Source organism: Gossypium hirsutum, chromosome A05 (genome assembly GCF_007990345.1).
Source record: "Gossypium hirsutum isolate 1008001.06 chromosome A05, Gossypium_hirsutum_v2.1, whole genome shotgun sequence".
Classification (NCBI taxonomy): Eukaryota; Viridiplantae; Streptophyta; class Magnoliopsida; order Malvales; family Malvaceae; genus Gossypium; species Gossypium hirsutum.
The window spans coordinates 100,267,951-100,295,906 of NC_053428.1; the positions used below are offsets into that span (position 1 = coordinate 100,267,951).

The following is a 27,956-nucleotide window of genomic DNA, read 5'->3' on the forward strand; positions in this document are numbered from 1 at the left end:
ATGGTAATTTTGCACTTTAAATCCCTAGAATATCTCACCTTTTATATCCTCACTTGACATAATTAACTAGGACTAATTCTTCACCTAATCCTTCAATTGTTAAACCAATTTCAATAGAGTCCCTACCCGAAATTGCAATTTATAATTGATCACTTTTAATGTCGTAACCACATCAAAATTTTCAAGTTCGAAATCAAACTTGTTATTTTATATACGACTAATTTTGAAAAATAAGTTGGATAATGTATGGGACATAAATTTTTAAAATTGTTTTCTTTTTTCCGAAAAAAAGGAAAACCCTTAACAAATTAAAGTGTCATTCATTCAGTCAACTTCCCGATTTCCCGTGGGCCAAACAAAAATAGTTTTAAAAAAATAAATAAATTTAAGAATAAAAAATTAGGTTAGCTGCCCGAAATTACGGGTAAGAAACGGAAAACACAAAAAATCTTGAAGCCCTCAACTCTGAGATGGCATCGACGACAGCCACCGCTCGAGCCGTCGTCTTCTCCCGCATCACCACCTTGTCCGCAAAACCTCTCACACCTTCTCTATCTCGTTTCTTCCGTAACCGTCACAACCGCGCATTTTCCGCCCTAACTGTCAGCTGCTTAAACAGTGGCGGAGTCTGCGACGATGACTACTTCGTATCAACGCAGAAATCGAATTTAGATCGTGGATTGCTAGTAATTGCTAATATGTTGAAGAACATTGAGCCTCTCGACAATTCCGTTGTTTCCAAGGGGGTTTCTGATTCCGCCAAGGAATCCATGAAGCGGACTATCTCCACTATGCTAGGGATTCTTCCATCTGATCACTTCTCCGTTTCGGTTTCCGTCTCCACCCCTCCTCTTCATCGCCTTCTATTCTCTTCTATCATCACTGGGTAACTTATTTTATTTTCGACCTCATAAAAACTGTAATACTTCATAATTTATTGCATTTTTTTTAAAAGAAAAACCTTTTTTTCTCTTTAGGTATACGTTGTGGAACGCGGAGTATAGGGTTTCACTGATGAGGAATCTGGAAAGAGCAGCGCCGGGCGAGGAGGTGGCGGGGGAGACAGAGGAAGTTATTAGGCAGCGGCAGGGAGAGGTGTTTGCGGAGAAAAGGGAGGAGAGAGCGAGTCAAAGTGATGGCTTTCAAGAATTCGAGAAGATTAGGCCTTGGGTTTCCGGGGAATTGTCGCCAGAGGCTTTGAAGTATATTGAAAAACTGCAAGCGGAGTTATCTGATGTGGTGGAGGTAAGGATTTTAGATTTTATATCAGTGAAATGAGGCTTGATATAATTATATGAAGTATTCTTAGGTAATGGTATCTTTGAGAAAATTAATTGTAGATTTTTTTTGCTTCTAAAAATACTATTGGGTATTTAGATTCTGGTTTCTTCATTGAGTAGTGATTGAATTCCTTCATCCGGACTGTATCTCTGATTTTTAGAGGGCTACAGCTACATTTATACCTGACAATTCATATGTTTGTCCCATTTCTTGTTTATGTTGTTGGTTACTTTTGCCTTGTGTTTGTATTTTGTTTGATATTGCCAAGTCTAGCCACAATCATGTTTTTACAATCGATTTTATACTGCCCTTTTCTTTCCTTGTTATGTGCTAATAAGAATGTTTATATTGATGACTGTTGTACCGGTTTTCCAAAGTTTACATTGGCTAGCAGTTATTTTAGGGTGATCACTGTCGTGCTTGTCAATAGTTTGGCATTTAAGTATACATACATGTCTGTTTGTAGATAATGTGCTTTCCGTATATTCCCTCTGTCTAAGCTAATTGTTTTATTTTGTTTCAGGAACTGAATGTGGAGAAGGAGAATGTGCAAATAGAATGTGAAAAGGAAAACAGGAATGATTTGTTGGAGTACTTAAGATCCTTGGATGCCGACATGGTAATGACCAAAATCATGTTTTTTATTAGATTATCTTGTTCTGAAAATGAATTATCTTAGTTTGATCCTACATGGAACTTAAAAATCTTCTCGTTACGTAAAATTTTTGTTGCCAGGTCACTGAGTTATCCCAACCATCATCAGTACAAGTCGAGGAAACAATCCACCAGCTTGTTCAAAACATATTGCAAAGGCCCTTCAAGAATGAGCGTAAGAGGGACTCAGGGATAGTGAACAAAGGAAATAATCATCAAGATGTTGCCGATGAAACTTCTGGCACTGTTGGCACTTCCCGGGATTACCTAGCGAAGCTGCTTTTCTGGTACATTTTTTTACAAGTTAATTAGTTCTTAAATTTTGGTGCATTAGGCTTTTCTTGCACTCAAGACGTTGCTGAATGCATTAGGCTTTTCTTGTTTTCTTTTTGCTTTCTCCATCTATATTTGCCTTTTGAACTGTAACATAGAGATCCATAAAACACTCCTTTATAATATGTAATATTATTTGTTTATTCTTTCCATTTTTATCATTTTCTTTGTGTTTTCTCCAGCAATGTTTGCCTTACAAATTGTTTTATTCTGACAGGTGTATGCTATTAGGTCATCATTTGAGAGGCTTGGAGAACAGATTGCAACTAAGTTGTGTCGTCGGATTATTATAGAGTAAGGTTTGTGAAATTGTATAGCCTTTCTTTTTCTTGTCTTTCTTGTGTTATTTTTGGTTTATCAGATAATGTACATTCTTCTTCATGAAGCTATTAGTGAACTTATATTGTTCCAACTCTAATTTTTTAAGAATCCGTATATAACATATATTCATGTTATGAATATGAGAATATGATATTCAAAAAATTAGGGTTAGAGAAAATTTGCTTGTTTTATTTGACTCTTTGCCTATACAGAACAGCAGGTGAACGGGTGAGTCCTTTGAATTCCTTGTTGCAATATAACAATTCTGGAGAAAAGCTAGGATGGTAATTAATTATAAAAGACTAAATCAAAATATTATTTTTTATGTATATTTTATCCCAAGAAAAGATGTTTTAATAAATCAGGCTAAACAAACAAAATATTTTAGTAAATTTGATTGTAAATTAAGATTTTGGCAAATAATGCTAACAGAAGAATTTAAGCCTTTAACAACATTTAGTGCACCTAATGGTCATTATCAATGGAGAGTAATGTTATTTGGGTTATGTAATGCACCTCAGATATTCCAAAGATGGATGGATTTTATATTTAATAAATATAAAAAATTTTGTGTAGTTTATATAGATGATATCTTAATATTTTCAGATACTTGTAATTGGTATCAGAGGCCTCCGGAGTAACTATTCTTGGAAAGACTGATATCATAATATCCATTGTAAGTTCTTATTTTTAATTTACAATTTAGTTAATTTTGTGGTTATTTATCTTAAAACTCATATATCTGTTATTCTGTCTTACTTTTGCCTGTTTAAGTTTGAGTAAAAGACGTTTGGCCTTTGTGTTTAAGACATAATAACATAACAGACGGTTTTAGGTACAATAGATAAATAACATGGAAGAAACAGATTGTTTATATAAAGATAAAACCTGCAATCATATTATGCATATAGATTCTAAACAAGAAAATAATCTTTTGGCCTTAGTAAAGGATTTAATAGTTTAATGGATATAACCTCTATATATTATAATAAATTATATAATAAAGTTAGTAATATAGAAAAAAAAAGGTAAATCATTTAGAAGATATTAAGGAATTAGATTTGAACAACAAATCTAAAGAAATATTATTTGAAGTAAATAATAAATTAGAACAGGTTATTATTAATAATATTATAGAGTTAGACATAAATTTAGGTGCTTTGTATTACGGTAGTAGTAATATAATTTTAACTTTATCTGAGGAAGAAAAAACTTCTTCAGAAAAGTCATCTTCTACTATTAATAGAAATAAAAAATCTGAAAAACAAAAAGGAAAACATATTGCTCAACAAAAATATGATTTTCAATCCTATAAAGAACTTATAGAACATTGGAAAATTAGATTTACTAAAAGTATAGATAAAAATGAAAGAGTAGAATATTTAAAATTAATAGAAGAACTTTATGAAAAACATAAAGATCTATTTACTTTATCTAATTATCATTACATGTTAAATTATGATACTACAGAAAGTAGCAGTTCTAGTAATTCTGATAATTAAGAAGATTTAAAAGTTACTAGTTATAAATCTGATGAAAAAAATACTTCAACAAATGAAGAAGAAAATATAGAAATTCCAGAACCTATGGATATTGAACAAACAGATCTTTTGTGATTAAAGAAAAATAGAATCAGATATCTAAAAGATGATTATCTGAGAACTTTAAATAAAGATTTTGAGACAGTTGAAAATACAACTAGGATTTTTGGTAATCAAACTGAAAATATAGCTACTAATGAAATTAAAACCGTATATACAGGAGAGTTTTCTAATCAACAACCAAGTCAAACTATACCTATACCACATAGGATAGATGATTTAAATAAAAGAAATGTGGCCCAAAGAGGAATATATTTAGACTTAACTAATATTTCAATATTAGACTATGAAAAAACTATAGACGATTGGGCACAGCCAATGCACAGCCAATGACAATTGTTGTAAACAACAACAATACTTGGTCAAAAGAAAAATTCTTAAATTATTTTGTAGGGACTTTTCAAGGTGATGTTTTACAATTTTTAAGACGTTGGGAAGAATCTGATGAAGGAAAAGTCCAAAAAGGACAATTAATTAATCAAATAGGTACTCCTAAAGATCTTTTAAAAGAATTAACAAATATTCTAAAAACAAGAGGTTATTTTGATATAAAAAAAAAGATCAAGATAGTATAGCTAGTTACACCTTGTCAAAAATTAAATTATGTGATATAAGATATCTAAAAGAATTTTCTAGAAAAATTTTTCATGAATATCAAAAGCTCAAAAATGAAAATATAGAATTTTAGAAAAATTAATATTTTCATAAGCTACCCCCACCATGGGATGAAATATGTATAAAGAAATATGTTTTATTTAGAAAAACATAGTAAAGAAGCAGGAATAGCAAAAGAAAATACAGATTCTATAAGTAATAGGATAAATTTTGCAAAAGAAAGAATAACTTTACATTGTTTACAAACTAAAGCTTCTAAACAAGTAAAAAATAAATTAAGTTATAGTCATTGTACAAAAATTTTAGAAAATGAATAGGAGTTTGGATGTAAAACAACACGTCTTCATACTTACAAAAAGCATAGGAAGAAAAATAGAAAAAATAGATTAATTAAATGGAAACCAGAAAATAAAAGATATACTAGTAATAAAAAAAAGAAAAAATATGTTAGAAGAAAATTTTCTAAAAAACCTAAAAAATAAATATATAAATGTTTTATATGTGATAAAGAAGGTCATATAGCACCAAATTGTCCTAATAAAGGAAAAAGTGCTAAAAATTGATTAAAAGTCTTGAAGAATAAGATTTAGAAATCTGTTATGAAGAGAAAATAAATCCTGAAGAAATATTATATGAATTAATATTAGAAATAGATTCTGATTCAGATAATGAAGAATATATATATTTATGTTTAATGTAGAAAGTAGTTCTAAAAATTAATTAGAAGAAATTCCTAAGTCTAAGTAACAAAATATAAAATTAGGAAATTTAATCGGAAAAGAAAAAGATTTTCTGATGAAATGATAGAAAAAATAAATAAAAATCATATTTCTAAAGAAGAAATATATAAAATATCTAAGTTTAAAATATAGAGTCAAAGACGTATAGAGAAAATTAGTGACAATACAGTCGTTAAAGATACTAGAGGTGGATTAACAGAAATTTCATTATTTACTAAAGATAAAATTAAGAGGATTAAAAAAAATACACTCAAGTCAGATATATACATTTAGGTATAATTATGATAACAATTAAAGATTTATTTAGAAAAGGTCATGATATACTTATAATAGCAGTTTTACTAGATAAAAGATTTGAAAATCCAATAAAAGCACTTATTGGAGGGATTCAGTCTAATTTACATACTGATGTAATAGGTTTTAAAGTTAAACCAAACTATTTTATCTATTACAGATCTTCTAATAGAAGAATGTTTATGTTTAAGAAATCAGACAAAAAATTCTGAAATTAATGATTTAGCAGAAGATCTAGCAATAAGTTGAATTTCTGTAAATGAATATACCAATAGGCAGAAGTAGAAATTAAGGAGAATAACAATAAAATAATTGAATTATTTGAACCTAATAAATTTACTACAGAAATTCAGTCAAAATTATTACATTTAAAATATTTATCAATACCAAGAGATTGGATGATAAATAGAATAAGTGGTGCTAGTACTTCAAAACCTGTAAGTACTATAGAATATATGTCATCAGGAGATAGATTATATTTTAAAAATAATGCTATAATCAATTCAAATGATAATTTAGTATTACCTTCAAATACTTAAGCAGAGGAAGATGAAGATAATATAAGTACAATTCCAACACCAATAAGAATGAAAACAGCTCAAATACCTATTTTTCCCATTGAACCTAATAGAAATTCTAGAATAGAATATACACAATCTTCTACAATTATTCAACAAATAAAAATGGGAGAAAATGATATTATTACATTCTCAAATTTTTAACCCAGGAAATATTATACATATATAGAAATAACATTTCAATTTAGAGAATATAAATCATATTCTTTACATGCTTTATTAGATACTGGAGCTACCACCAGTAGTTGTAGAGAAAATGTCACTCCTATAAAAAAATAGAAATTAATAAAAAATCCAATTAGAGCCATAGGAATAGATGGTAAAGAAACCATAATTCAATATAAGGCTAGAAATATACCAATTTACATAAATAATGTAAGATTTGTAATTCTTAAAATATTGTGTTTTCCTAAAATGCATGGAGACATATTATTAGGAAATAATTTTATATATCATCCTTTACCATTTTTTATTGATAAAAACTTAGTAATATTGTCAGCAGAAAAAATTTCTGTAGAAATACCTTTAATAGAAAATCATAAATTTATGTGTGATAAAGGATTTACACCAATAAGAAAAGAACAAATTAAACAACTAGAAACAAGTCATTGGTTGTTTAAAATTTTAGAAGATAATTTTAGTGAAAAACCATTAAAATTATGGCAAAATAGCCCGAGATATTGTGAAATAAAATTAGAAAATCCTAATAAAATTCTTAGAGTTAAACCTATGATCTATACTAGACAAGATATAGATGAATTTGATACACAAATCAAAAAATTGTTAGAAAAATGATTAATAGAAAAAACTAATAGCCCACATTCTAGTTCAACCTTTATGGTTAGAAACCATGCTGAAATAAAAAGGGGAAAAGTTAGGATGGTAATTAATTATAAAAGACTAAATCAAAATATTATTTTTAATGGATATTTTATCCCAAGAAAATATGTTTTAATAAATCAGGCTAAACAAGCAAAATATTTTAGTAAATTTGATTGTAAATCAGGATTTTGGCAAATAATGTTAACAGAAGAATCTAAGCCTTTAACAGCCTTTAGTGCACTAATGGTCATTATAAATGGAGAGTAATGCCATTTGAGTTATGAATGCACCTCAGATATTCTAAAGATTGACGGATTCTATATTTAATAAATATAAAAAAATTTGTATAGTTTATATAGATGATATCTTAATATTTTCAGATATACTAGAAAAATATAGAAAACATTTAAATATTATTTTTCAAGAATTCATAAAACATGGAATTATTTTGAGTCCTAAGAAAATAGAATTAAAAAAATAGAAATAGAATTTTTAGGATTAAATTTATCAGCAGATGGTCTTAAACTACAAGATCATATTATAATAAAAATAAAAGAATTTCCTGAAAATATTGAAGATAAAAAACAACTTCAACAATTTTTAGGAATAGTCAATTATGGAAGAAATTTGTTTCCTAACTTATCTCAAAAAATTGGCAAACTATATGAGAAGTTAAAAAATGATAAACCTTTTAATTGGTCTAAAAAAGATTTAGAAATTATAAAAAATCTAAAATCAGAAATAAATTATACTCTAAAATTTTATTTACCTAAACAAAGTGATAAATTAATTTTAGAAACAGATGCATCACAAAATTGTTGAGGATGTATTTTAAAAGCTAAAACATTAAAAAATGAAGAATTAGTATGTTGATATAGTTCAGTAAAATTTAAACCAAATGAAATTAATTATGTTATATATGAAAAAGAATTATTAGCAATAAGGAAAGGAATAAAAACTTTTCTTATATATTTAGCACCTGAAAGATTTATCATAAAAACCGATAATCAGGGGGTTAAACAAATCCTTACTAACAAAAGTTTGGAAACAGTACCTAGAAGAATTAGATGGTATAATGAATTACGTACTTTCAATTTTGAAGTTTTATATGTAAAGGGCACTGATAATATCATTGCTGACTATCTTAGCAGACCTTATGGATAGAGGTAAAAAAACCTATAGAACAAGTTGGAGAATGGACTACAATTCATAAAAAGCCCCACAAAGGAAATCAATAATTCTTAATCAAGGATTTGTTAAGCCATCTCCATAGCCATCGTTCTATTCTAACTAAGAATATTATATTCCCTATCCAATGCTAAAACCACCAGTCAGATCTCAATTATTTTCTACACCAAGTATGGTAAGTCAATACCCTTGGTCCCAAGATCCAAATTCGGCATTTCGAGCCAGTTATGCTGAAATGATCAAAGGAGCGAAAAATTTGTTGAAACAACAACAAATTCCAGAAATAAAAATTTTTTATAATCCAGGATTACCAAGTGAAATTTATAAATTTATCAATGAAATATGGAAAACCCATATTTTAGAACAAAGAGCAAATTTTAGAAGAACTCTTACAAAGTTTCACAATTCTTAGTTGAACAAACAACTAAAGAAAATGAAGCTCATGAATTATTATTAAAATCAATTTTATATAGAGATTGGGAAGAGCTTGAAATAGAATATATGAATATTAAGGAAATAAATAATCTTCTTAATATATTTCAATATTTTATTCATAAAGGAACAAATAGTCCTCTTATGAATAAAGTATTTAGAATATGTTTATATAATAAAGCTGTAACATCCCAAACTCAGCCTAGACGTTATGGTTGAATCTAGCGGCGTCACATGAGAGTGTTTTTAGAAAATCTTAGCAAGTTAAAAATCGTTCAGTTCATTATCGTTACTTAAGTCGTAAAATCTCCAATCCGATTATTAGGTGAACACATTTCATTATCGCGGAAGCTAAAACACTATTAATTCATTAATCAATAACTTAATAGTTTAAAATCCTGAAATAAACTTAAAAATAGTTCAAGTTCAAGACATTTTAGTCCCAAAAATAAATATTTAAAATAAAGCAGATAAAATAAAATGTTACTCAAAAATCTATAAATGTCCAACAGTGGTCACCATCGAGCCTTCCGCCATACTGATCCATCTACTCCTGTGGATTACCTGATATAAAATAAATAAAGGGGTGAGTTTTCGCCAACTCAGTGTGTACATCCCTACAAACAGCATGCATACAAACAGATAACAGGATACAGATATTCAGCCTTAGCCATACAGATATCGCATGCAGATCAGATCAGATATCAAAGAACAGAAATCATGCCCACCAACCCTGCACACCATTTTCGTCCAACCCAAAATACCATGTGGGGATAAAATCGACCCACCCAACCCTACACACCAAGTATGGGGATAAAATCGACCCATCCAGCCCTACACACCAAGTGGTACTGTAAAACAGTACATAACAGATATATGCAGTGTAGTTGCTCGATAATAGGCTAATCACCTCTCAGACTTCCTTCTCTTCACAACAACCCAACCCAATGCAATGCATCATAAATATCGTGGCATGCTTATATGCAAAAAACAGACCATATCATAGCAGAACAAATATATGAAATCAGGCAGATATACGTGCTTATTGTAACATGCTTTACATACAACATAATAATCATTCATTTTATGTGATTTAAATAACGCTTATCGTCCCTACAGGCAGGTCACAGTCGACTTAGGCGACCTGTGCAACCTTACAGAACATTTTAGGAAAATTGGGCTCAAACGCCCGTATACCCTGTCTGTGTAGGCCCACACACTGTGTGGTCTACACTGCTCAAATTAGCCTTGCTCGTATGGATCACACAGCCTGGCCCAAGACCCACACGTTCGTGTGGTTTACCCGTGTGACCCACATGCCGTACGGCCTACACGGCCCAAATGGTCTAGCCCGTGCCTCGCACACGGCCTTGCCAGCCTCACATGCCCGTGTTTGTCGCGCCAGTGTAGCGCGCAAAAGGCCCAGCTCGTCTGTCACACGCCCGTGTCTCGCAACGCAAGCTACCACACAGGCAAACGACACGCCCGTGTGGCGTTGACAGACTGATTCTTCGACTTTCGTCGAAACTCGTTTTCTGTTCAATCGGAGTACAAACCTAGTTTGTTTCCACTGCAAATCCAACCACGAGCACTCCAAAACCTAAGATTGACAAAACTGAGCCCAAATCAGTCACTTAAATCGATTTACTTAAGATTGGATAAAATTTGAAACCCGAGATCTACTTACCTTCAACGAAGAACGGTGTTTCCTTTCCATTTAGAACCCTGATTAATGATCCACAATTCCTTGAATCCTCTCAAATAGCAACCAAAACCTCTCTTAACAATCTCCAACAGAAAATACTTAACTTATATAAAGCGATACTTACCGAATCGACAAAATCTACTAGCAAAGCATCAAGCCAAATGAAAGGGAAAGAAAAACAAATGGAGAGGAGAAGGAGAATAGGAAATTTCGGCAGCAAAAAGAATTTTTGGGGAAAAGAGAAGACGGCAAGTAAAAACTATTTTGCCAAAAAGGAAGAACAAAAAGATAACCCTAGGTTTTTCCTTTAAAGCCCACGACTTAGAATTTTAATGAAGCCCAACGCTTACTGAAACTTGCAGCAAAAATAATCCTAATGCCACTGTAGGGAATCGAACCCCTGACCCTAAGCGTAATCCCTTGTCACTTAACCACTAGACCAGCAGGTCCATTCTGTTAAATTTTTACCAACAATTCCTTTTAAGCCCATTGACCTCAAGTCAGGCTTAATTCAATTAAAAACCCAAATTTAGCCTAAGTTACAGCCTGAACTTAGGACCTCCCAAGCATACCCCAGACCTCATAATTACTTAACCCAACATACATTTAAGCCAAAATAACATGAACCATAAATTCAGACACTTCCAAGCCTGAAAATCGTAAAAAGTCAAAAATTAAAAATTTGGGGCGTTATAACTCTACCCCCTTAAAGAAAATTCGTCCTCGAATTTTACCTGATCAGAAAAGGTGAGGATATTGCTGATGCATCGAATCCTCTGGCTCCCAAGTAGCCTCTTCAGTGGTATGATTCCGCCACAGCACCTTTACTAAGGGAATAGACTTCCTACGCAGTATTTTAATGTCGCAATCCAAAATTTGAACCGGCTCCTCCTCGAATGTCAGGTCTGGTTTAACCTTAATCTCCTTCATAAGCACAATGTGAGTAGGATCAGAACGATACCGTCTCAACATCGATACGTGGAATACGTCATGAATACGATCCAACTCTAGAGGTAGCTTCAACTGATATGCGACTGACCCCTCACTTCAGAATTCGGTATAGCCCAATAAATCGAGAACTCAGCTTACCCTTACGACCAAATCTCAAAACCTTCTTCCATGGTGAGACCTTAAGAAAAACCATGTTTCTCATAGAATACTCGATGTCTTTTCTTTTCAAATTCGCGTAGGACTTCTGTCTATCAGAAGCCGCTTTCGGTTAGTCACGAATCAAATGGACCTTATCCTCAATCTCTGAAACCAACTCTGGACCCAGAACACGCCGCTCACCCAACTCAGTCCAACACAAAGGAGTGCGATACTTACGACCATAAAGTGCCTCATATGGTGCCATCTATATACTAGATGATAACTGTTGTTGTAAGCGAACTCAGCTAAAGGCAATAATTCCTCCCAATTGCCTCGAAAATTTATCACGCAACCCCTCAACATGTCCTCCAATATCTGAATCACCCTCTCCGACTGTCCATCTATCTGAGGATGAAAAGCAGTACTGAAGTCAAGACGAGAACCTAAAGCCTTATGAAGCTTTTCCCAAAATCGAGACGTGAAACGAGGATCTTTATCAGAAATGATCGAAAGAGGTACCCCATACAGTCTCACTATTTCATAAATGTATAGGTTGGCCAATTTCTGTAGAGAGAAGTCTGTCCTAACAGGGATGAAATGTGCTGACTTGGTCAATCGATCCACAACCTTCTTAGTGAGTGTTAGGGGCAACCCACTAACAAAGTCCATCGTTACTCGCTCCCATTTCCGCATTAGTATCCTTACTGGCTAAAGCAAACTCGAAGGTAATTGATGCTCAGCCTTAACCTGTTGGCAAGTCAAACAACGAGCAACAAAGTCAGTCACCCCATGTTTCAACCCTGGCCACCAGTACAACTCTCTAAGATCCCTATACATTTTGTTGCCATCAAGATGCATAGCATGAGGGCTACTATGCGCCTCCCTCAGAATCGACAACTTCAAATCCTCATCATTAGGTAAACAAATTATATCTCGGAAACGCAACACCCCATCACTGTCAATCCTAAAATCAATGGTAGAACCAGCCTCAACCTGACGGAATCATAACTCAAGAGACTTATCCCCTAACTGATTATCCTTAATTTGATCTAACCACGCGGGTTTAACCTGCAAATCAGCTAGAAGACTCTTATTGTTATAAAGACTCAGTCGAGTGAACATCGCTCTCAAATCGGTCATCGCCCTACTACTTAACACATCTACCACCACATTGGCTTTACCAAGATGATACTCAATGCTGCAGTCGTAATCTTTAAGCAGCTTTACCCATCGACGCTGCTTAATATTTAACTCCTTTTGAGTGAGGAGATACTTGAGGCTCTTGTGATCAGTATAGATGATACACTTCTCGCCGTACAAGTAATGCCTCTAGATCTTAAGAGTAAAAATCACCGCTGCCAACTCTAAATCATGCGTCGAATAATTAACCTCGTGAGTCTCTGCTGACGAGATACATACGCGACTATTTAACCATCTTGCATCAAGACGCAACCCAAACCCACATGTGACGCATCACTGTAAACCACGAAATCCTTGCCAGACTCAGGTTGTATCAGAACTGGAGCCTAAGTCAAGACTGTCTTGAACTTCTCAAAGCTCTCCTGCTGAGTGTCTTTCCAAACAAAGGGAACCCCCTTACGCAGTAACTTAGTTAACGGCGCTGCGATAACGAGAACCCTTCTATGAAACGTTAGTAAGAATCTGTCAAACCCAGAAAATTGTAAACCTCCGACACACACTATGGCTGTTTCCAACCCATCATAGCCTCAACCTTTCGAGAATCCACTCTAATCCCCTCTGCAGAAACTACATGTCTTAGAAATGTCACTTCTCTAAGCCAGAATTCACACTTACTAAACTTCGCATATAGTTATTTCTCCCGAAGAATCTACAGAACCACTTTTAAATGCTCGTCGTGCTCGTCCTCAGACTTAGAATACACCAAAATGTCGTCGATGAACACCACTACGAACTGGTCTAAGTAAGGTTGGAACACACGGTTCATCAAGTCCATGAATGCTGCTGGTGCATTAGTCAACCTAAAAGGCATAACTAGGAACTCGTAATGGCCATACTGAGTCCTAAATGCCGTCTTATGCACATTGGCCTCCTTTACTCTTAACTGATGGTAACCTAAGTGCAGATCAATCTTAGAAAACACTAAAGCTTCTCTGAACTAATCGAATAAATCGTCTATCCTCGAAAGTGGGTATTTATTCTTGATCGTCAATTTATTCAACTAACGATAATCGATACACATCCTCATCGTACCATCCTTCTTTACAAACAGAACTGGTGCTCCCTATGGAGACACACTAGGACGAATAAACCCACGATCCAACAGCTCTTGAATCTGAGCTTTAAGTTCCGTCAGCTCTTTCGGTGCCATTTGGCAAAGGGCGATAGACACCGAAGCTGTACTAGGAATCAATTCAATCCCGAATTTTACCTCACGGCCCAGAGGCAATCCTAGTAGTTCCTCTGGAAAAACATTTGGAAAGTCCTTCACAGTACGGATGTCCTTGACCGATAAGCCCACAGAATCAGAAGCACTGATGCAGGCCAAAAATACCTCACATTCTTTCCTCACCAAATTTTTTGCTACCATCACAGATATCACATTACTCAGATAATTCTGTCGTTCCCCAATTACAACTATCTCATTATCCTCTTCGGTCATCAGAACTAGCCTCTTTTCGGCACAATTTAGACTTACACGATTCTTCACCAGCCAGTCTATATCCAGAATCAAGTCGAACTCTCCAAACGGAAGTTCCATCAGATCAGCCAAAAATATTGTCCCTTAAACTTCTAATAGAACGTCCCTGAATAGTTTACTGACCTTAATAGACTGTCCCAATAAACTCACTACAGAAATCTCACTAGAAGTGCTCTCATGCGAAATCCCCAAGGTCTCAGACACAGAACATGAAACATAAGAATGTGTAGAGCCTATGTCTATCAGTGCAACATAAGGTACATTAAAAATTAAAAACGTACCCGTAATGACATCTGGAGCATCTCCATCCTCATGGCGGCGTGCAGCATAGACAAGTGTAGGCTGCCTCGCCTCAGTCGGCTCAGCATCCCTGTCAGGTGCTCTCTGACCTCGACCCATACCGTTACCACCCCTAGCCTGTCCTCGGCCCCTAGGTGGCTGTTGTACTCCTCTCGGCGGTTGCGCAGTCTCAACAACTAGAGCTTGCACCTGATTACCCCTCAGTGGACAATCCTTAATTCGATGCTCAGTCGATCCACACCACAAACAAGCACTAGTAGATCTCCAACACTCGCTTAGATGGAGTCTATTACATAGCTGACAGATCGCCACCCCAATAGGTGCAATCGTAGACCCAACTCTAACGAACCCGTCAACCCTAGCCTATTTCTTATGCCTCATCCCAGAACCAGTAGACTTAGAATCCCTCTTAACTTTCCCTTTCTCATGGTTTTGGCGCTCAGAGCGCTTCACCTTCTCGACTATCTTGGCCTTCTCAACCAAAACTGAGAAATCTCGCTCCCTCTGAGGAGCTATCAGAACTCGCAGACTATTACGAAGACAATCCTTAAATTGAACACAGCGCTCATACTCATTCGTCATCATGCCCCTCGCATAGCGGCTCAGCCTCATAAATTCGACCTCATACTCGACCACTAAATGATCTATCTGAGTGAGATTCAGAAACTAACGTCACCTTGCGTCAGTGTAGCTAGCTCCTACATACTTACTCTAATAGATGGTCTTAAATAAATCCCAATTCAACCGCCACTGGTATGCCTCATCGTGAAGCAGAGACACAGCCCCCTTAAGCTTCTGCTCATCAGTAAAATCCAAATCATCCATTATGTGCTCTGTGGCCTCTATCTAATACTCGGCTACATTCGGAGCAACTCTAACGATGCCCCTAAATATCTCAACCCCATTCGATTGGAGTCATTCCGTAACCGGCCCACGACCTTCAAATCCAACATTATCTCTAATGAACCTCTTCAAAATTGACAGCATTGTCTGAGATAGTACGTCGTCCCCAACTGCACGGTCCTGAGATTCAGCACTCGTCTCAGTAACAGGTGACACCGACGTCTCACTAGTGTCTACATTAGGGATCGTATCAAATGCGAAGGACTTAGCTCAAATCCCTCTACGGCCTCTAGTACCTCGTCCACGAGTACTACGTGTGCTCATCGTACTTTTCAAATTAATCTGTATTAAGGAATTTTATGCACATTAATTTATAGTTTCTATAATTATTAGCAGATATTTTATGCAGAACAGTATTAGAGTTTTGGAGTCAGTTATCGCGAGTAATAAGCTCACTATAGTTTCAGTTTACACTACCTAAATATTTCGGTAAAGTTCTACCTGTAGTAGTCTCACAATACATACATAGTATTTCAGACAAATACAGACAATGTTTCATTTTAAGCATGCTTTCAGACAATACATATCAAAATTTCAGAGAGCTTACAGGATCAGTGCTGGAAGCTCGATGTACCACATACTTATTATCAAAAATATTTCCAATCATTTCACAAATCATTTTCTTTAAACCCAACTTTTGAAACCCAAATCTATAGCCGAATTTTACAAACCTGACTCTGATATCACTAAATGTAACACCCCAAACTCGGCCTAGACGTTATGGCCGAATCTGGTGGCATCATATGAGAGTGTTTTTAGAAAATCTTAGCAAGTTAAAAATCGTTCAGTTCATTATCGTTACTTAAGTCGTAAAATCTCCAATCCGATTATTAAGTGAACACATTTCATTATCGCGGAAGCTAAAACACCATTAATTCATTAATCAATAACTTAATAGTTTAAAATCTTGAAATAAACTTAAAAATAGTTCAAGTTCAAGACATTTTAATCCCAAAAATAAATATTTAAAATAAAGCAGACAAAATAGAATGTTACTCAAAAATTTATAAATGTCCAAAAGTGGTCACCATCGAGCCCACCGCCACACCGATCCATCTACTGCTGAGGATTACCTGACATAAAATAAATAAAGGGGTGAGTTTTCGCCAACTCAGTGTGTACATCCCCACAAACAGCATGCATACAAACAAATAACAGAATACAGATATTCGGCCTTAGCCATATAGATATCCCATGCAGATCAGATCAGATATCAGAGAACAGAAATCATGCCCATCAACCCTGCACACCATCTCCGTCCAACCCAACACACCATGTGGGGATAAAATCGACCCACCCAGCCCTACAAATCAAGTATGGGGATAAAATCGACCCATCCAGCCCTACACACCAAGTGGTACTGTAAAACAGTACATAACAGATATATCCAGCGTAGCTGCTTGATAATAGATTAATCGCCTCTCAGACTTCCTTCTCTTCACAACAATCCAACCCAATGCAATGCATCATAAATATCGTGGCATGTTTATATGCAAAAAACAGATCATATCATAGCAGAACAGATATATGAAATCAGGCAGATATACATGCTTATTGTAACATGCTTTACATACAACACAGTAATCATTCATATTATGGGGTTTAAATAACGCTTACCATCCCTATAGGCATGTCACAGTTGACTTAGGTGACTCGTGTAACCTTACAGAACATTTTAGGAAAATTGGACTCACACGCCCGTGTGGCCCATACAACTCAAATTAGCCTTGCCAGTATGGATCACACGGCCTGGCCCAAGACCCACATGCCCGTGTAGTTCACCCGTGTGACCCACATGCCTGTGCGGCCTACACATATTCTTCGAGAAATAAAAAATCTGAAAAACAAAAAAGAAAACATATTACGCAAAAAAAATATGATTTTCAATCCTATAAAGAACTTTAGAACATTGGAAAATTAGATTTACTAGAAGTACAGATAAAAATAAAAGAGTAGAATATTTAAAATTAATAGAAGAACTTTATGAAAAACATAAAGATTTATTTACTTTATTTAATTATCATTACATGTTAAATTATGATATTATAGAAAGTAGTAGTTCTAGTAATTCTGATAATCAAGAAGATTTAAAAGTTACTAGTTATAAATCTAATGAAGAAAATACTTCAACAGATGAAGAAGAAAATATAGTAATTCCAGAACCTATGGATATTGAACAAACAGATCTTTATGGTTAAAGAAAAATAAAATCAGATATCCAAAAAGATGATTATCTGAGAACTTTAAATAAAGATTTTGAGACAGTTGAAAATACAACTGGGATTTTTGGTAATCAAACTGAAAATATAGCTACTAATGAAATTAAAACCGAATATACATGAGAGTCTTCTAATCAACAACCAAGTCAAACTATACTTATACCACATAGGATAGATGATTTAAATAAAAGAAATGTGGCCCAATGAGGAATATATTTAGACTTAACTAATATTTCTATATTAGACTATAAAAAACTATAGACGATTGGGCACAGTCAATGACAACTGTTGTAAACAACAACAATACTTGGTCAAAAGAAAAATTCTTAAATTATTTTGTAGGAACTTTTCAAGGTGATATTTTACAATTTTTAAGACATTGGGAAGAATCTGATGAAGGAAAAGTCCAAAAAAGACAATTAATTAATTAAATAAGTACTCCTAAAGATCTTTTAAAAGGATAAACAAACATTCTAAAAACATAAATTAATTTTAGAAACAGATGCATCACAAAATTATTGGAGATGTATTTTAAAAGCTAAAACATTAAATAATGAAGAATTAATATGTAGATATAGTTTAGGAAAATTTAAACCAAATGAAATTAATTATGTTATATATGAAAAAGAATTATTAGCAATAAGGAAAGGAATAAAAACTTTTCTTATATATTTAGCACTTGAAAAATTTATCATAAAAACTGATAATCAGGCGGTTAAACAATTCCTTACTAACAAAAGTTTGGAAACAGTACCTAGAAGAATTAGATGGTATAATGAATTATGTACTTTCAATTTTGAAGTTTTATATGTAAAAGGCACTGATAATATCATTGCTGACTATATTAGCAGGCCTTATGGATAGAGGTAAAAAACCTATAGAACAAGTTGGAGAATGGACCACAGTTCATAAAAAGCCCAACAAAGGGAAATCAATAACTCCTAATCAAGGATTTATTAAGCCATCTCCACAGCCATCATTCTATTCTAACCAAGGATATTATATTCCTTATCCAATGGTAAGACCACTAGTCGGATCTCAATTATTTTCTACACCAAGTATGGTAAGTCAATACCCTTGGTCCCAAGATCCAAATTCGGCATTTCAAGCCAGTTATGCTGAAATGATCAAATGAGCGGAAAATTTGTTGAAACAACAACAAATTTCAGATATAAAATATTTTTATAATCCAGGATTACCAAGTGAAATTTATAAATTTATCAATGACATATGGAAAACCCATTTTTAGAACAAAGAGCAAATTTTAGAAGAGCTCTTACAAAGTTTTCACAATTCTTAGTTGAAAAAACAACTAAAGAAAATGAAGCTCTTTAATTATTATTAAAATTAATTTTATATAGAGATTGGGAAGAGCTTGAAATAGAATATATGAATATTAAGGAGATAAACAATCTTCTTGATATATTTCAATATTTTATTCATAAAGGAACAAATAGTCCTCTTATGAATAAAGTATTTAGAATATGTTTATATAATAAAGCTAGAAAAATTTTACCGATAGAAATTTTTGCAAAAATAAATAAAATTGTTTGTAATCAGCAAACTCAATTTCAAAAGACTTTTTCTGAATATTTTTTACAAGCATATATTTTTATGAATGAATTAGGAGAAGAAACTCCTACTATAAAGTTTAGACTTGATTATGAACCATTTGATATAAGCAGTATTGAATGGGGTTTTGTTAAAGAAATAGTTGTTCAAAACTTTTCTTTTAATTTACTAAAAGATTTTCTTGCAATTATTAAGACTATATTATCATAAATAGTAAATCAAGATGATTTTTATTATTATTTTTATATACAAATAAGTAGTCTTATTGGTATTGCTCAAAAAGAAAGATTTTATCAGCCATATCAAATATGGATTATTCAAAGAATGATTGGAAGCCCCAAGTTATCAGCTGTCAAAGAAAACAAAGAATACTTGACAAAAAAATTGACAAGTGTTATAATAATTTTATTTATTATCAAATCCAAACAGGAATTGATTTGATAATAACAACTTAGCATGTACTTCAACATAAGACTTATAATAGACTGATGGAAGGAGGATAGTGGTTGATGACATTGGAAATATCTAGAAAAATAGAGACAAAGAATCTTTAAAGCTGTTAAAAAATATAACTGATATAGAGATTGATGATTATCTATCGCACATAATCGATGAAATTAAAAACACGTAGGAGACTTGGAATTCACCAAGACTATTACTAGAATCATTACATTTAGATGAAATAGAGACTTGGAATCTCGATAACATCCAAGAAAGATAAAGACAAAATAGCTAGCCACATAGAAGAAATTCAAGGCAGGAGGTAACTTACAAAGCAAGGCATCTATGTACAAGCAAAAAGGTGATAAATGCAAGGATACGTGGAAGTCACAATAAATTTTGCCAATATATGTGGAAGCTATAATAAATTGATCCTTATCAGAAACACTGTTCGGGATTGAAGAAAAGGTAGAAGTAATGCTAGATACTATTGAATAGCCATTGAACTTGTGTAGGTTTTATTACGAGGACTGGCAGAAGTTGAGTGCAAAATTCAGAGCCAGGCAAGAACAAAGGTAGTAAATTATATCTATAAGCATGTGGAATTGTAGACCTTTGTTGCTCCAATTGTTTAATTTTGTTTAACCCATTTTGACACTTGTGCTTGAAGTATCGCCGGATATGGATGCGGAGATATGAACCTATCCTTCATCCAACGACTCCAAATGCATCAAAAACATATGAACCTTCATCCAAGGGCTCCAAATTCACTATAGTCTTTAAACAATTGAATATAACCCCATACCCCAATGTGGGACCACTTATTGAATGTACCTCATATAGGACACTTGTATGTTCACCCACCGGTTAATTGAATTCACAGTTTTGAGTTTTTCTAAATTCACGGTTTACTCAAAAATAGGCAAAATGATTTACACACAACATAACTCTCTTGTTACAATACAAGCTGAAAAAAAAATTCCGCAGCTTCTTTGGTGTCTATTTACTCAAAATAATAATAATAATAATAATAAAAAGAATACAAAGTGACTGAAAAGAGTGAAAGATGAAGAAACAAAATAAATCACAAAGAATCAAATCTAAATCCATCCAATTGTCGATGCCGAGAATATCTATGAAATTTATACAAATCATAGGGTGCCCACAAGAAATCAATTGAACAAGGTCTCTTTGCATCTAATCTAACCCATGGTTTCCCTTTCCCACTCCAATGAAGCAAACTTACTGGACCAGGGTGCAATGTCCTGCAACTGTTAACCAAATTATCCCCACCAAGACCATGCTGATTCCACCTATGATCTATGGCTTCAATATCTCCACCAAAAACCAACAAAAATGGTGGCAGAGAACCCAGTTCATAAATCCTTTTATCTTTCTGAACTCTCATCCATTTCTCAATCTCCCTTGTGTAATCACCTTGTCTCCATCTCCCCAAATCCATAACCATCACACCTGTGTTGAAATAACAAGCTCTTTTGCCTTCAAATACCTTTGAAAATCCTGGGCTTGACCAGAAATCACTTGTGAAATACTTGTCAAAGTTTGCATTGCAGTACTCGGGTGCCCCAATTGTTCTGGAACCAGTCAGATTTATGTTCCATAGCTTTTGGATGTCATCTACAACAATGGTGTCTGAATCTAAATAGATCACTTTTTGGATGCATGTTTCAAGTAAGTCAGCTAAATAAATCCTTGCATAATTCAAAGGGTTGTCAAGAGCTTGACGGATTGAAGATGAAACAAGATCGCTTACAAGCTTTTTCTGGAAAACATAAACCTTGAAACTCAAAGATTGGAATACAGACTTCACGATCCGAGTTAGTTGGGTTGGTACAACCAAGCTGGAATCGGAGGCAATGAAGTGGAAGAACACGTTTTGTGGACATGAACCATGTTTCACAACTGAATGGATGGCTGCAATGGTGCCTCTCAAGTATTCAGGATCAATGGTCATTGCAATATGAACAATGGAAGAGTCACATATCAAAGTATCTTTACCCAAAACCGGACAGTGAGGTCCATTTTGATACACTGGTGCCTCCATGAACAAATCTGATTCATCCTCAGCTTTAAACAACCTGATTGAATTTGCAGGGAAAAGAAGCAGTGAAGAAAGGAAAATAAACCCAAGAACAGATCTTGATAGGAACATGATATTGATTGTTGAAATCCAAAAAAAATTGTTTGTTTGATAAAGTTCCTTAAGAAGAAAGTATTGGAGAACAATGGCTCCAATCCAAATGAAACTGAAAAGAAAAGTGCAATATACATATATATGAATAAATGAAGATGGAAAGAGTCCAATCAAGATTTAAACCAAAGTCCAAAAACGTCTGCTTTTTCAAAGAGAGGACGCGGAGAAGGTTCAATGGTCTGATTGACTCGTTTAATTTTCTTTTTTTAATTTGTTTGTTAATTGTTGGTTTCCTGGAAACTGCTTGGTAGCCTTTATGTCGGTTCGTTCACCATTGGAAAAACAAAGGACCATGTGCTTTGAATTAATCATTCTTTTTTTTTTTTTGGGGGGGGGGTGGGGGTTGGGGTGGTAAGTGCAGTGCGGTTGACGAAAGACCACATACAATGAACCAATTCAATTTATTTATCTGTGATTCATGGTTAACCCCTTCAGTTTGTTTTGCATTTTTACCGATAGGTTTGAGTGGTGCCTCGTGCTTAATTTCTACAATTTTTTCTCATTAATTTCAGTTATTTTTCTGTATCCACTAACAACCCATCAATCTTTCTTCTTTAAGATCCTTTTTTCAGAAAAAAGAAAAAGAAACCAATTTATTTTTGTTACCTTTCAAAACAAATTAAATAAGAATAAGATATGTAGTTTTTATCCGATAAAAACACGGATTGGGCACAACACACCTAATTTACAATACAACTTTTTCATGGGTTGAATCATCCGTCTAAACATAAAGATTTATACGAAATTTTAAAATATTTGAACAAGAATATTATATCAAAAAAATGAGCTCGAATAAAAAATTAAACCCGTTTAAACTAAGGATTAGACTCAAGCTTGAACATTCAAAATTCGAACCTAACTCTACTTATTTTTAAGTTTATAATATTTTTATATTATGTAATTTTTATATATTATGTAATTTGTACCAAAAAATAAATCTATACTAAATATACAATGGTACACTAATGTAAACATTAAAATAATATTAAAATAACTATATAAAAAATTCAATAAATAAAAATATATATTTATTAAATATTAAATTAATTTTTTTAAAAAAAAGAATAATATGACTTGAATTAATATTTTACAAATATAAACAAATTTAAACAAAATTTTAAATCTAAATTTCAAACTATATCAAACTTAAAGAAATATAATACCATGCTTAAACTCAACTTACCCAGCGACAAAGACCACTAATTTACAACTAAAACACGTTAAAACAGTCATTTTCAATCAAATTAATAACCTAATCTATGTTTTTTATATCTTTTCATTTCAAGAGAATTATTTCAATGTTTAAACAGTCACGTGGACAGCTATGAATGGCTGCAGGCTTTTATGTGTGCTTTTTATTTTTCCTTGTTGGAGTGTTCTATTTTGTGATTTTCTTTGACATCACAACGAAAATCACATTGACCAAAGACATGCATTTTTCTATTTATTTTAATTTTCCTTTCTTTCTATACATTTATTTCTTTTGATTATTCTAAACTCTACACCAACCTCAATCCTTCTGGAATCTTTCATTTAGCCGTTGAGGTGATCACCTCCAATATTATATCAGTTCTACATTTAATTTTTTATTAATTTGTGTCAAATCAGACATAATTTGGTACAATATCACAAAACCCCTATATTATATCTTAAATTACATTTTAGTCTCTTTAATGAACGAATTAATCTCTATACCATTCTGTAGATTAACATAACCTACCGTCGGAAGAGTCCAGAAAACATTGCTGACAACGAATAATCGGTAATGATACTGTAAATATTTAAAAAAAAATGGTATACCCATTTTGAACATACATTGTATTGATCAGAGTAACATAAGCTGCATTGCAACAAGCCAAAGATCTTAGTTTTACAGGACCGGCTTTGAAAAAAGTAAAACAATGGAGAAGAAAATTTTGGCTTATGGGTCCAAAACACGCACATGAATATCAAATCTGATGCTTTGAATAATAAAAAATGAAAAGAAAAAATTATACCTGTACTTGACTTCGAAATCTGAATAGCATAATCTAGGCTGCAAGTCTGAGAAAGCAAAGCAGACAAGAAGAGTACAAAGAGAAGACCAGTTCAAATTTAATGCATTTATTGTTGTTGTTCCCCCGTATTTTTGCCACAAAACACAGTTGTATCATCTGCAAGAGCAAGGGCCATGAATGACTCAGAATTCAATGATTTTACGGGCGGACTCAATCCCCCACCCCCCATTACATTGGGTTTGTTTCCTACTCCTTGCAGTCATTGGTGAAGGTGTTGACCGTGATCCTTGGGTCATCACACTTTTGTTCTGGGGTTTGGATGTTTGATCTTTGGTCTCAATTGGCTTTCTTGTCAGCTGTCTTGACTTTGTTTTCAACTGGCTTTCGTCGGTTGTCTTTAGTGATCTATGATTGCTGTCATGCACTCTCTGTTACAGCCGGACTGTATTGTTATTATGTCTGCTGCAATGCTCTCTTGTTTAATCAAGGTTTCTTACAAAAAAATTAATGCATTGGCTCCATTTGTGCAACTACTAATGAATATATGCCTTCCAAGTAATACAAGCCAAAAAAGGAATTTTTGCAGGAAAGACTTTAATAGACTTAAGATTTGAGTTTACACACCCTAAAGCTGGATTTCAACAAGTAAAAGAAAGGAGATGGCTATCTTTATGAACGTTATCACCTAAAGACTTGACTCATCGGTGTTATTTAGGCTTTGTTTAGCATTGATGTTAGCACAATAATACTAACCTAGCTTTTAGAAGTTTAAACGATCCAGCGTGTCACCCAATGTGATAATCAACAGAACAGTTTGGATTTGAGGCTTTCAGCTGGTGTGTCTAGCCTAATACTAAACCCACTTATGAGGTTATTGTGGTTGCATGTCTTAAGAACTACTAGGCCTTTATTTGTACCTCTCTTCTTTCAGAAAAAAAAAAAGGAAGTAAAGACAAGCCAGACCTCATAATCAATTATTCAAGATTCAACCTTAGCTTGTATCAATTTCATTGTAAGTAGTCAATGCAGGTAACAAAGGAGGAGGAGAATGGTAAAAAGAGCAATGTGATGAAATATCTAAGAATCCTCTCAACAGTGAGTAAAAGGAGAAACTGGTTTCATGAATAGAATTTGCAGAAAGCAACCTGATAGCAAGAGATTAGAAATCAAAGGCCAAAGACAGGTAGATTCTCTTCCCTGGCTCCGTTTTCCAGCCTCACCACAATTTTCTGGCTACAGAAAAGAAAGAAACTTCAAATGGAAGGCAGAAAACTTGAAATGGTGAGAGATGTTACCTTTCATCATTGGTCACCAAGCCATTTAAAAGGTGCAACTGCAAGCACGGTTCAGTCTGCTAATCTGATGTCTTAACCTGCAAAGTTCTCAAAACCATATCTACAAAATGCATGTGTATATGCAAAACAAATGCCAAAATTGTGAAGGCTAGGCTGCATGATACAAATTAACTAAGTAGCACTATGGAAGATGCATGTGGTTACTCCATTTCATGCAAAAAGAATCTAGGAGACAGTATATAACTGTGCATGATAACTCAAAAAGGAGAGGAAAAAACACCAAAAGCATACTTTATAAGAAAGAGAGAAGCAGGTTGAAAACCAAGCAACAAAGAATAAGTGGATAAATCGCCAAAGTCCTTTTTGACATTACACTATGACTTTCCTGCCAAGAATCCGATATTCATATGAAATGCTTTAAAAAGATTCAATAAGAACATGCAAAAGAAAAACAACACATATAGTTTGGACCAGAGAGAGAGCAATGGCAAGCAGTGAAAGCAAAAGTTACCACTAAATTAAAATCGCCAACCACAGTACTTGGATTCAGATATTGACATCTATTTCTTAGAGTAAAGCGTGTAAAACATTATGCAAATAAATGAAACTAACCCTTGGCTTAATTCAGCATTAGGTCACTTCAGCAAACAGTTTCTAGACATTATTAATATACGGAGAGATATAAGACATGCATTTTATTAGGAGGAAAAACAAAGAAACTTCCCTCCTACGCTCTAGGACTCATTCTACAAGAACAAGCTAGTCGAAAAGCACAGCTCATCTATTGAAACATATATTTCTATTAATGCTATCATAATGTTTCCTACATCCAGGACACCGCCCATCCACTTCAAGAATCCTTTTGTGACAGAAGAGGCAAAGCAGAAATCCGCATAAACAAGGGAGAAAACTAGAATCTGTAGCATCCAAGTCCTCATAGCAGATGGGGCATGAAGAAGGGTGATACATAGTGCTCCTCTGTTTCCAGGTGATAGCCCCATGGCCACTATACCAATCCGAATTCAAAGAAATGTCATGCTGTTTAGAAAGGCTTGGCAGACTTCGAGGACGCAAAACATCATCAGGTCTCCATGCTCGACAATTCGTGTGGGAACCATAAACTGTTTGCTTACTCTCTGAATTTGACTGATCTATTCCTTGGTCCTTGAACTGTTGGTCAGCACCAGCACATTCAACCATTGTTTCAGATTTAGCAGGAGAATTCATGGGTGAGTTATGTTGACTGTCATCTGCACTCAAGGCATCTGCAACATCCTCCCAATTGTCTAGGCACCCATCCTTCTCTTCCTCACTGACACTTCCAGAACAAGAACCACTGCTACTGCCACTGCAGCTATGTGCACTAATAGCTTCTTTTGTGTCATTTTTTCCCAGATTGCTTTGAATGGGGCAGTTCATCAAGGACTCCAAATCACTTTCATGAATGCTCAGTGCATCTTCACTTTCCTCTTCCCTCAAATTTGTTTCCAAATTGCGCAATGATTTGTTCTGTTCATCAGCTCTCTTTGTGGAAAATGGAGGAGACCCAGCACATCCATTCAAATCCACTTTGCAGTCCTTGTTCTTTACTGCATTTGCAATCCGACTCCATTATGAGCACAACCAATTGAATTTGCTAAAAATGCAGTAACTTGGTAATTTTTACCAATCCAAACCCAAAAGCCATCTTAATCATTCACCTCATAAATAAGATAAAAATTGCTTCTTTCATATTAGTTCCTAGATCCCACCAGTAAATTTACCTTGGGTCAAAAGCTTTTTGCTTTTATCACAACTCTCTCCCTATAGTTCTTCTATGTATTTGATACTCAGAATGTGCATCCACCAACTTTCAATACTAAAAAAATATTAAAAATGGTCAAAAGAAAAAAAAGAAGGAACTCAACAAAACCATGTCGATAAAAATATGTAAGGCATTCATTTTGGCTTAATAAAACGAAAAGAATAACCCTAACGATAAGTACTCGAAATTCCCAATTTATTTTCCTATCACACGTCCAAAACCACAACGTCCAATATAAGCGATTCATTCCTAACAATTAACTCTTTTTGTTCAAACAAGTGCCCTTTCAATAATGCTCCATTCAGTTCATTAAAAAAAAAATCAATCTTTCTAGTTTCTATTGAAAGAATCACATTCAAAATAAAAATAATATAATAATTAAAAAGAAAAAGAAGATTACCTTGAGACAGCCATTGTTCACGCCTAACATCGAGCTTATACTGCTTCAATTTCGCTAATCTATTTGTCTAGATAACCAAAAAAAAAAGAAAGAGAAAAAGAAAAAAAAACTCTCAAAATATGAAACTAATCTTAATCTACATTTCCTCATGAAACAAACACAAATTATTTTTAAAAAAAAATTACTCACTCTCTTCTTCTTCGAAGGGCAAGGCAGAGAAACATTGGAGGCGAAATCAGAAACCATGGTGAGAAACTGATACAATAAAAATCCTTTTGGGTGTTTGGCGAAGAGGAAAACAGTGTACGACGAAGAAGGAGATTAACGCCGGAGGAGAGAAATAACGGATTACCGGATAGAATGACGATCAAACGGCTGAAAATGGATAGAATGAGATACACACACAAACTCTGCACACCCCTCCTTAGAATTGATTTCTTTCTATTTATATAAAAGTCTACTTACTATAATGCCCTT

General features: G+C 33.8%; 3 protein-coding genes across 6 annotated transcripts; 1 reads left to right on the plus strand and 2 right to left on the minus strand.

Moving 5' to 3' along the window:
* The first annotated feature begins 274 nt into the window (after positions 1-274).
* On the plus strand, positions 275-20,668 carry LOC121229587 (uncharacterized). Of its 4 annotated transcripts, XR_005927364.1 has the most exons (8): positions 321-886; positions 978-1,245; positions 1,805-1,900; positions 2,017-2,222; positions 2,486-2,567; positions 3,196-3,265; positions 20,284-20,343; positions 20,439-20,668. XR_005927364.1 is itself a non-coding variant. In XM_041114271.1 (5 exons), the coding sequence occupies exons 1-5, from the start codon at positions 471-473 to the stop codon at positions 2,559-2,561; spliced, it is 1,062 nt and encodes a 353-aa protein (XP_040970205.1). In that variant the 5' UTR covers positions 275-470; the 3' UTR covers positions 2,562-2,723. The 4 variants fall into 4 exon arrangements, 1 of the variants encoding a protein (XP_040970205.1); XR_005927366.1 differs by lacking the exons at positions 20,284-20,343; positions 20,439-20,668 and adding an exon at positions 18,604-19,005; XR_005927365.1 differs by lacking the exons at positions 20,284-20,343; positions 20,439-20,668 and adding an exon at positions 18,607-19,005.
* A 91-nt stretch (positions 20,669-20,759) lies between these two features.
* On the minus strand, positions 20,760-22,274 carry LOC107959799 (probable galacturonosyltransferase-like 10). Its single transcript, XM_016895952.2, has one exon. It carries the CDS (start codon positions 21,939-21,941, stop codon positions 20,853-20,855), a length of 1,089 nt encoding a protein of 362 aa, XP_016751441.1. The 5' UTR covers positions 21,942-22,274; the 3' UTR covers positions 20,760-20,852.
* Positions 22,275-23,986: 1,712 nt separating this feature from the next.
* Positions 23,987-27,914, minus strand: LOC107959801 (uncharacterized). The gene is made up of 3 exons (XM_016895955.2): positions 27,669-27,914; positions 27,480-27,546; positions 23,987-26,864 (listed from the first exon to the last, which is right to left on the minus strand). Exons 1-3 carry the CDS (start codon positions 27,723-27,725, stop codon positions 26,053-26,055), a joined length of 936 nt encoding a protein of 311 aa, XP_016751444.1. The 5' UTR covers positions 27,726-27,914; the 3' UTR covers positions 23,987-26,052.
* Between the last annotated feature and the right edge of the window lie 42 nt (positions 27,915-27,956).